General features: G+C 53.4%; 1 protein-coding gene across 1 annotated transcript in view; it reads left to right on the top strand.

Moving 5' to 3' along the window:
- Positions 1-9,785, top strand: part of SLC9A6 (solute carrier family 9 member A6) — a gene marked incomplete at its 5' end in the record, with an annotated part of 19,566 nt that extends 9,781 nt beyond the window's left edge. The window contains 10 exons of the mRNA XM_085325522.1: positions 1,053-1,194; positions 1,413-1,518; positions 1,705-1,793; positions 2,010-2,123; positions 3,679-3,790; positions 4,307-4,460; positions 4,731-4,761; positions 6,038-6,117; positions 6,368-6,473; positions 7,066-9,785. Coding sequence (XP_085181648.1) covers positions 1,053-1,194; positions 1,413-1,518; positions 1,705-1,793; positions 2,010-2,123; positions 3,679-3,790; positions 4,307-4,460; positions 4,731-4,761; positions 6,038-6,117; positions 6,368-6,473; positions 7,066-7,341 — 1,210 coding nt within the window. The remainder of the gene's footprint in view (positions 1-1,052; positions 1,195-1,412; positions 1,519-1,704; positions 1,794-2,009; positions 2,124-3,678; positions 3,791-4,306; positions 4,461-4,730; positions 4,762-6,037; positions 6,118-6,367; positions 6,474-7,065) is intronic.
- Between the last annotated feature and the right edge of the window lie 681 nt (positions 9,786-10,466).

Genomic DNA, 10,466 nt, shown 5'->3' with positions numbered 1-10,466 from the left:
AAAAAAAAAAAACAAACACCAAAACCGAATGCAGAAGAGTTGAAATGCACTAAAAGCAGAGCAGCTTTGCAAGGGCAGTGACGTGTTGCAAATGGTCGACCTGTCAGGCAGATTGCAGAGAGTATTGGTGTGCAAATAGGGGCGAAAGCCGCAGGATGCCCGTGTCAGACGGTAACTTTCCGTTGCAGCGTACGGTGGGAGGTTAAGCGGCAGCCGCTGAAAGTTCGCATCCAGGAGCTTTAGTGGAGCCAGCCAGGGAGTGCCAGCTGGGAAGTTAATGTTTTCCATAAGTTTGCATCAGAGCAAGCTAATAGTGAGTCAGTGCTGAAATGGGGCTTCGAAGATGAACGCGGGTTCTTCCGTGTCTCACCCTTCGCAGGTAAAACGGTGGAACAGCTTGTACAACGCTCGGTTAACCCAGTGTTAGAAGTAAGAAACGTCAGAAATATAATCAGCCTGGRCTGATGGGCTGCCGTCACGGCTGACTAATTTATCATTGCATAAAAAAGCTATGTTAAAGTTTAGTTGATAAAGGTGATAGCACTGCTGCTGGAACGGGCACTGTGCCATTCGCCTTATTACCATGTGATATTTCACTTCAGAACTGTGCAAAATAAATGTAGCACACGTTAAATGCAATAAAGGTGAGTGGGGGTATTCCCGTCAACGGAGAGAGTTGTAGGGTTCCTGCTTTAACGCTTTGTGGTCCCAAAGCACCTGACCTTAAAGAGGGCTGATGCCACCACCCGCCGCCCGAAATACCATCAGAATTGAAGAGTTGTCACCCAGCAAACCGGTRATTGCACAAGAGATGATTCTTGGCCTGATGCTTTTTAACATCTAGAAGGAGCAAGTGCAGGGCCTTGCCTGGGAGGGGTGGCGAGGGACACAGGACACCGCCTGGAGCAGATCCCACGGCGGATGCTGAATTCCCCATGCCGCGAGCGCAGGGGGCCGCAGCCCGGCCGAGGAGCGGGGCCGGGGCCGTCCCTCGCCTCGGACCTGCTGAGCCTTTTGTTCTTGTGGGTGTTTTTTTCTCTCCCTCTTTTCAGGTCGATTGTTGCGTACCAGCCAGCGGGTGACAACAGCCACACGTTTGATGTCACGGCGATGTTCAAGTCTATTGGGATCTTCCTGGGGATTTTCAGTGGATCTTTTGCGATGGGGGCAGCTACTGGAGTTGTGACAGCATTAATATCCTTTTCGTTGGCTTTTCCAAGTATTTACACAACAGCAGCTCGTTTTACTGCACTGCATTTCTCCCAGATCCAAGGTTTTGTGGTTTTCTTGCCTACATTGACGAAAAGCAGTGACACAGCTTGTTTTGGTATTGGGTTGCAGTGATGTAGAACTAGAGTTGATACCCTCTTAGCATGCGGTTTCTCTCCAAGTTGTCCTTAACAGTCTGCAACGTCACCAAGTTCACCAAACTCCGGGAGTTCCCGTTGCTGGAGACCGGCCTGTTCTTCCTGATGTCCTGGAGCACCTTCCTGCTGGCCGAAGCGTGTGGCTTCACAGGCAAGCTCCAGYGCGGCCCGGGGACGGTGCTGGCGGWGTATCGCGGTCGCCGCCGGTGCACGCCCGCRGCGGGCGCAAGCGCGGTTGCTGGCGGTTGTGCGGGCGCTGCGTTCAGGCCCCGCGGTGCCCGCGTGCAGCTCGGCCCCTTCCCGTGGCCGGAGGCTAACGTGACGCTCTGCTCCCCAGGTGTGGTGGCCGTGCTGTTCTGCGGGATCACTCAGGCCCATTACACCTACAACAACTTATCTACCGAGTCCCAACACAGAACCAAGCAGGTGAGAGCGGCTCAGCCCTGTTCAGCCTCTCTGAATTTCAAGTTCCGTATTTTTTTCTTTCCTTTTAGCCAGAATTAGGTACATCGGTCTGTAMACAGCTGGATTTTATTAGAGTTGCTTCTGCAGAAGTATTTATTGCATGATGAATGGGCTATCATGTTTTTCTTGTTGAATCTGTGCTGTTTGACTTGCTTTTAATTGCTTTTTCTCTTTCAGTTGTTCGAGCTTCTGAATTTCTTGGCAGAAAACTTCATCTTCTCCTACATGGGACTTGCACTGTTCACCTTCCAGAACCACGTCTTTAACCCTACCTTTGTGGTGGGCGCTTTCGTATCCTTTSCAGGAGTCCATCTGATAAAACAAGAAAAGAAAGGGAGAGATACCTCATTCCTAGTTAGTGCTTTTAATTCAAATGGGTTTTTTATTTTCTTTCTCAGTCAATCTGGCTTTATTTTTAAAAGTACGGGGATTTCTCCTTGTGGCTTCGCTGGTTATTTTAAAAAGACGGATTTTTTTTTTTTCCTCAGTTTTTCTGTTTTATTCTGTGTTGCCTGCTTCCTGGGGCGCTAGAAGCAGCTGCTGCGGGGATGCGGCGTTCGATGCCAGCGTGGGGCTGAGGCGCYGAGCTCTGTCACGTTGCAGAGCAGTGCAGGGTAGGACGGTAGTGGCTTTGCAAAGAGGGACCTCCAGGTGTAGCAAGCCATTTGCTTCCTCTTTTCTCTACCATCCCGTTTGGTTAAGCCTGAAAAAAGCTGTTGTCAAGTGAGCACTGTTGAAGCTGCGGTGCTGAAGCCTCTGAATGATGTAGTGAGAAAGGATTTCCCCTTCTGCAAGCTAATGCTGATGAGGGCAAGCTAACGCACCTGGGGCTCGGGGAAGAGAGGAAGGAATTCACTTCGTACCAAGCCAGTTCAGATGTGTGAAAGTATTTTCACCCTTTGCTTGCACTGAAGCTGGTTTTTACTGATAAATAACGTGTTGTTAGCTTTGGCAGTGTTGGTGCGGGGACTTGCAGTGGGGTCTGCTGAATTTCCCGGATTGGCTTTTGCAGGGCTGCGGGGCAGGTAGGAAGGAGCGCAGAGCCTGGAAAAGCCACTTGGGTAGTTCGGTTGAAATCTTGTGCTGTGCCTCTTCGGTAGGAACTGGCTAACTCGCTGATGAAATAGCTCATTCATGAGAGAGATTATGAAATACGCCTCTTATGCAAATTCATGATTTTCAGGAAAGAGCATAAAAGCTGGAAGCACTTTACGTATTATTCTAGGCTGCACTAAATTCTGGCTCCAAGATTTTTTTGCCATCTGGGTGCTGGTATTAAAAGACTCAGCTTCAAAGATAAAAGCAATATGAAGGGGCTGGTGATTCTTGTATCTCCCCGGCTATGAAAACAGAATATTAGATTTTTTTTTCCTACGTGCCTGCTATTCTCATTTTGCTGAATAATCTTTGGGAATTGGATTTGCCTTAAAGCTTCAAACCTAGCTGCAAAGGGTGGTGTGCCGGGAAATGTCAGAGAGGTCTTGCTAGCTGTGAAAACCTGAGCTTCGCAAAGGGCAAATAATTCTTGTGGTGGAAAATGAGCACAGCAGGGGAGAGCGCAGAGYGGGAAGCGGTGGTTTCTCTCCCCTCCGTGTTGCCTAACCTGTTGTTTCACCCTGCGTCTTTGTGCTTTTCTCGGTGTGATGTTCCTGCGTTGCAGTGTGGGTGTCGCTTCGGTGAGGCAGTAGCGCTCGGAGCTGGGCTCTTTTCTCTGCATTGGAAGGACCAACGTGTTTCTGAAGCTCCTCAACGTTTCTGCTGCACAGTAGGGGTTGGCCGTGCGCGCTATGGTGGGATACAAGGGGAGACATAGGAAGAGCAGTTTCCTTAACATGTGCAAATGTAGCTTGCTATCTTCCTAGGAAGAGCTGCCAATATATACCCGTTGTCATTTTTACTGAATCTGGGGAGAAGAAATAAGATTGGAACAAATTTGCAGCACATGATGATGTTTGCCGGTATGTTARCACATCCTTGTCTCCAAATGCGTGGCCCATGTGCACTTCCTCACCCCCCTCGGTCTACGGGGGTATTCCTTCTCCAACTTTAGACCTCTCGTGGGAAAAGTCTGGAGAAGAGGCTGGGCAGGGGAGGGCTCCTTTTGGTTCACCACTGTTAGTGCCCCAGGTTGGAGACATAATTATGGTATCTTCTGGCCGTGCGCTTGAGTGAACAGTGGAGCAGGGGAGTGGGAAGGAGAGTTGGTCTCCCTGGGCATGTTTAGTTGGAAAATGGTGGTGGTAACACCGAACTTCACAACATAAGCTTAAAGCATCCCTGTTAAAACGCTGTAAGCTCTGATGGTGAACGTCCTGCTGGATGAACAGAGCTGAGCCAGGCGCGTGGGGCCGGGGAGGCTGGGCAGCGTTGGGTATGTCCAGGTCGGGAGGTCCCCGCGCGTGGCCCGGACGCGGGAGGTGGTCACCTGCCCCGCAGGCTAACCGAGCTCCTCCGCCGGTGCCGTCCCCACGCAGGGCTGCGAGGAGCCATGGCGTTYGCCTTGGCCATCCGCGACACGGCCACCTACGCCCGGCAGATGATGTTCAGCACCACGCTCCTCATCGTCTTCTTCACGGTGTGGGTTTTCGGCGGGGGCACCACGGCCATGCTGTCGTGCCTCAATATCCGGTGAGTGCAGCGGTGCCGGCGCGGTGCTGCCTGCCTYGCGCCCCGAAACGGGGGCGCTGGCYGTTCCTCGTCGCCTCGGCATCGTGCCTCCTGGCCCTGCTGCGGCAGCGCGCTTCCCCGCGGCCTTGGCGTGCTAGCCGCCTCTGCCCTCCTGCGAGGGGAAACCAGCAAAAGGACTCGGCTTGCCCTAACACCAACCGCCTTGCCGTGGTGGTACGTGTCCGTGCGGGAGCGCATGTCCTCACCGTGTCCTTGTTTTCTCCTCCTCAGAGTTGGTGTGGATGCAGATCAGGAAAACGTGGTGAGTCCCCAGCCCTCGGGTGCTCTCTGGAGGGGAGCTGGCGCTGCGCTCTTGGGTGCGGAGAGCGCAGCTGAGGTCGTGTGAATGCTCCTCTGTGCTCRTCTCCCTCCCAGCTGTAGCAGGGTTCTTAGCTCCCTTGGTGAAAGAGTTTGCAGTCGGCACGAACGATTTTTCTGTGCCCTCTGTAGCTGCGACTGAGGCCTCCTTTTATTCGGCTTGAAAGACGGTGGAAATAACACCGCACTGTTCAGTCAGTCCAGACTACTGCCCYGATACATCAGGTTTTGCTTTCTTAGTATAAACATGGAAGCAAGAAAACGTGATGTGTCCCTGAAATGGAAATCAAAATGAATGTGAATGGAGGATTCAGGGTTATCACTGGAGCCTTCCTGCCCCTGAGGTTGCACTTTGCGTGTTAAGAACACGTAAGCCCGCTCTCTGCCTCCTCCCCGTACACGATGCAGGACAGAAATGCCACTTACTGATCCATTTTATGTAGCCTCTTYGGTCCCGTTTTTACCCAGAGGCAGTTTCTGCTCTGCCCTCCTGTCCCCGTGTGCAGTTACGTGGCGCAGTGAGAAACACGGACCGCGGCGCGGGAGCTGCCTGGTAGCCCAGAGCCGTCTGGGCTGCAGGACGGCCCCGGCGCTTGCAGCCCGGTCGTGTTGTGGCTGAGACTCACTGATTTCCGTGCAAGCTCGGCCCCTTGGAGGGTGGTTTTAATTTGGAGCCGTTTACTGAGCTGTTCAGTTCCTGGTGAGGAAGTGTCAAATGCTAGAGGCAGCCCAGAGCTGTAAGTCCAAAAGCCAAATTTTTACAAAATATGTAGTATTCAGTCACCTCCAATCAGTTTTATACCTTTTCCCCAACCCAAAGGAAGGGAGGAATCCCCACGACACAGGATTATTTGCATGTAATGTCTCAGGCGAGATCGATGGAGGTTGGACCTGTCAATCTCTATTAAACCTGATGTCTGGATGCAGCTGCTGGGGCCAGAAGCTGGAAGGCTGCGGCAGCAAAACGGCCGCTCTGGGCTCGCCCTGCTTTGGTGCTGCCTCCCCGAGGCGGCCCTACGCCACTTGATGCACGACGCATCTAGTGCTGGAAGGCCTTTAGCCTAGCAGGGTACGAACATCCTTATTGCTCCCGGCAGTCCAAAGGTTTCCCCGGGGAAGGCAGCAGGCAGGTTCCCTCTGGGGCAACGCGGTGCGCCGCGGTTCTCCGAGCGCGGTCGGTGCGTCGTCCTGCCCCCGTTTAACGTTTTGCTCTCTCGCAGGGCGTCCCGGAGAGCGAGAGGAGGAGTACGAAGGCGGAAAGCGCCTGGCTCTTCCGCATGTGGTACAACTTCGACCACAAGTATCCTTGACGGGCGGCCGGTGCGGTGCCCCCGCGCCCGGCGCGCTCCCCGGCAGAGGCGGCGGCGCTCGCTTCCCCGTCGCGCTCTCGGGCCTTGCTTCGCGCCTTCTCGCGTCCGCGGCTAGCGGTGACCGCTCGGTCGCGGCCGGGCTCTTGCAGGCTGGAGGTGGTAGGAGATGTCTCCGGAAACTGGGATGGTGGACGTGCCGACGTCGCCGTGTTCCTGCCTCTTCCTTAACCGACCCCGTAGCTATCTGAAGCCTCTGCTGACGCACAGCGGGCCTCCGCTCACGACCACGCTCCCGGCGTGCTGCGGGCCTGTTGCCAGGTGCCTGACAAGTCCGCAGGCCTACGAGGTGAGTCCGGTGCCGCCTCGCGGGTCCTTTCTGTCCCGGTCTTGGTGGAGTTTGAGACGTTTACGTCTCTCCGTAGCCTTTGGATGCAAAATGCATCCAAAGGGCCGGGTTTGCTGGCTGGGCTTGGTCTCCCGGGGCTGTGCGGATAGCGGAGCRGGAGCTGGCAGCGCTGAGGGATCACCGTGCCAGGCAGCCCCACGCAGCGGGAGCTCTCCGTAGCAGGAGCTACCGTGTCCCGCTTGCAAAGCATCCGCGTCGAGCTCCTGCACAGAGRGATGGCTGTGGCGGGTTTCTCATGCGGGTCCTGTAGTCACGGGAGTTTTTAGTCCAGTTAAAGCCAGTCAAAACTGCGTTCATCATATATCTGAATATAGCGTCAGAAAAGAGAGTCAAGAAGACCTTTCTAAATAGCCTGCAGAGAAGTTGATGTGTTAYGCAAGTCTGCTAGACTCAAAGATGATTTGCGGCACGTCTGGTTGCGATTACCGCGAGGGAGAGCCCGGGATTTGGGCTCGTCGGCTGCGGCCGGGCGATTCCAGTCGTCCCCGTCCAGGAAGAGCTAACCAACGCTTCCTTTCTGTCCGTTACCCAGAATCAGGAGCAGCTGAAGGACGACGACTCCGACCTCATTTTGAACGACGGGGACATCAGCCTGACGTACGGGGATTCCACCGTGAACACCGATTCGGTCGTGTCCAGTGGCGCCTCGCGGCGGTTCGTAGGAAACAGCTCCGAGGATGCGCTGGATCGGGAGCTTGCTTTTGGGGACCATGAACTTGTAATCCGGGGAACGCGCCTGGTTCTTCCCATGGACGACTCGGAGCCACCGTCAAACGTCCTGGATAGCGCAAGGCATGGTCCAGCATAAGGTTGCTCGGTTAATTGACAGTAATATTTGCATATATGATCAAGAAATATGTACTACCTAAAGTCTAATGCATGTCTCAAAATGTCTAAGCTGTATAAATATTATTTATATGGTGTCAGAAGAATATAAATATTCTCTGCCAAGCACTTGTAAAGAACAAGCTGCAAATTTAAGTTAAAAACTGTGTTGACTGCACTGTGTAGGGTGGAACTGTTTTAGCGTAAGGATCTTTTGCACACAGTGAGCTTCTTTTATGGTGTGATTTGATGAAGGGTTTAGGCTCCAGCTGGGTAAGTAAAGGAGCTGACTCCCTGTTCGTCCTCTGTACCTGGGAGAGCAGGGTAGGCAAGCGGTGRCGAACGATGTGATTTGCTTTCTATTCAGATAGGGAATTTTGTCTCTGGCCTTTGGATAGTCACATTAAAACGTCAGCGAAATGTCTGCCTGCGGCCTGTCTTGCGGGCGGCGGCCAGCAATAACCTCCTCCGCTTTGCGGGAACCTGCGCAGGGACGCTCGTCCCGGCGGAGGGCTCGAGGCAACGGGGGAAGAGCTTCTTACCTGAAGCGACCTGTCTCCTCCGCCCGAGCCAGCGCGCGGCGATTCCGGCTTTGCGGCCGCTTGGAGCGGAGCCCGGGGAAGCGGGAGGGCGGGAGGCCGAGCCTGCGCGCGCGCTGGGCGCAAAGGGGCGATCCCGTCCCGGCGGCGCGAGCGTTAGGGCTCGGGGCCGAGCCCCCCGCGCAGCCCTGACCGTTGCACTTCGTTTAACAGCGCCTTCGCATGCCGCGTGTCTGTAATCCTGCTCTCTCCCACGTCGCTTTCCATTTACTGAGCAACCTTTGCGAGTTGGTCTGTTTATTTTATTTTATTTTTTTTTGGGGGGGGGGTTTGCTTGTGTGTTTTGTTGTTTTCCCAAGGCAGAGCACAGAACAATTTGCGATTTCGCACTAGTGTTACAGGATTTACTCCGTAGTTACGGAAATGGCTAAAGGTGCAGTGAAATTTGTTGACCCTGACATCTTCTTCCCCCCCTGCCCCGAGAAGGGGAAAACACAGAAATTTACCGTATGCAATTTTATTGCCTGTTTTAGCTGCAGCCTTGCCGTACAAAACTTGCAGGGTTACGGGAGTGCTGCAAGCCTGCTCTGGAGTTCGCCCGCTCTGTGCTAAAAGGAGAATTTGTGCAACGAGAGCAAGGTGAGGCCGAGCACTCCCGGCTTCCCTTGGAGCATCCCTCGGGATCAGACCCGGCCCTCCGAGCGGTTTCCCTCCGGCTCTTGTCCCCAGCACTACCTGAGAGTTGGAGGAGACAGGAAATACCGAAATTTTACATGTGTTTTTATAGTTGAGAAATTAAATTTAAACTTTTGTTTTTCATTTTCTCAGGTCTAAGTAACATTGCCTTAAATGTACTGAAGTGAAACTAATTGTTTTGGCAGTTTATCCCCAAAAAGTACTTTTTTTCTTTCTTTTTTTTTTTCTTTTTCCTTCTGAACAAACTATATAGGCGTTGCCATAGGGCTCCTTGCGAAGGGGGGCACGCTCTGGTTGTATTTAGGCATAGACTCTTCTTGCACCGGTATATGGCAGTTCTAGCTGTTAACGTAGCTGTTGGATTAGCGCTAGCCTCTTTGTTTCCTGCCATGCAGGATTTCCATGAAGTGTGCATTTTATATAATGTCTGTAACTTAACTTTGTGTGTTTAAAAAAGAAAAAAAAAAWTGGTACATGTTGACTTTAAGTTTACTGCATCGCTTCTACATCTGTTTTTTTTTTTTCTGTATAGTCTACGAATTCAATTTACAAAAAATAAAAATTCAGGGTGGTACAGCCGGGGGTGCGGAGCACGGCGGCTGCTGGGATCCGCTGCTGCTGCGAGCGTGTGGTGGGGCCGCCGGGTCCCTCCCAAGGGTCCTGGCCCCCCTGCTGCTGCCCGGGGCCTCGAGCCCTCATGTTTTGTGCTGCCTGAAACCTCTCCAGGAGTCAGGAGCRGTAAATCCGGGTGTCATCGCTTGCGTGATTGCACCAAGCACTAAGGGTACGCGGCACCTTGGAGAACCAGATCGTTGAGACCTTTTGCCAAGCAGATGAGGCAGCGCCAAGCAGGTAGTTCATAGCTCACCTGAAGCTCTAGAGAAGGTGCCCTTCTCCTGTAAATTGAATTTACATGTTTTTTTGCACATGAAAAAGCATTGTAGGTAAAGTTACGGTTTGTACTAATACTGTCAACCTGTGCGGTATCGGCATTAACTCTGTAGCTGTGGTGTTTGTGCAGCTGATCTGTGATAGCTGGTGATCACTGTTGGACCTTCTGTTTACACTGACTAAATCCCTTCCTGTTGCGTTGTACTGTGAAAGAAGGATTATGGGCCTATAAAAGATTTTTTTTTCTGGAATTGTGCGTGCCGTTTCATTAATTCACAYGGGAATAAATCCGTAGCAAAGATGTGATGTTTTGACCTTCTTAGTCGGGGTGGGAGGGGGGTTGTCCACGGCCTTCGGTGAAGGGGTCGAGGAGGGAGCCGTGCGCGGGGGCCTCGGTGCAGAGCGGGTCGGCGGGTGGAGAGACGCCGGCGAACCTTCTCCCGGGACGTTGGATATTGCCCTTGCCTCTGCTCGCCAGCGGGAACTTCCCAGCTGTAAAGGCAAGGGCAGCTCTGCTGCACTGTTGCTGCAAAGCCTGCGCCCACCCGGACCGAGGAGGACGGTGAATGTGTGCAGAAATTTAGGCGGGGGCTTTATTTAACCCCCCCCCCAAAAAAAAAAAAGGAAAAACAAGGCTTTCATGATGGAATGATTTTTATTTTAATCCGTTTGGCATCCCGGCGCTGCAGCCGGTGCGAGGGCGTCCGCTGGGCTTTGCCGAGGTCCCGCGGTTCCCGCGCCCTCGTGCCGGGCTCAGCCGCAGCCCCGACCGCAGCTCGCGAGAGCCGCGAGCRAGAGGTGCCCGCGCGGTGCCGCTGCAGGTCCCGCGAGCCGGACGTAACCAAACGAAGCGGGACGTAGCCGGGCGTTGAGCGTTCGCTTGCCTTTCGGCAGCTCTTTACCCGCGYGAGCCCTCCGAAGCAGCTCTGCGCGCTCCCGTAAGAGTAAAATCRCGTTGTGCTGAAATACGGTTAACGGGGTG

This window comes from Rhea americana, unplaced genomic scaffold, assembly GCF_003343005.1.
Source record: "Rhea americana isolate MKP2758 unplaced genomic scaffold, rheAme1 scaffold_98, whole genome shotgun sequence".
In the NCBI taxonomy this organism is placed as follows: Eukaryota; Metazoa; Chordata; class Aves; order Rheiformes; family Rheidae; genus Rhea; species Rhea americana.
Note: the sequence above shows the minus strand (reverse complement) of the source record. Positions and strands in the feature narration are given on the sequence as shown.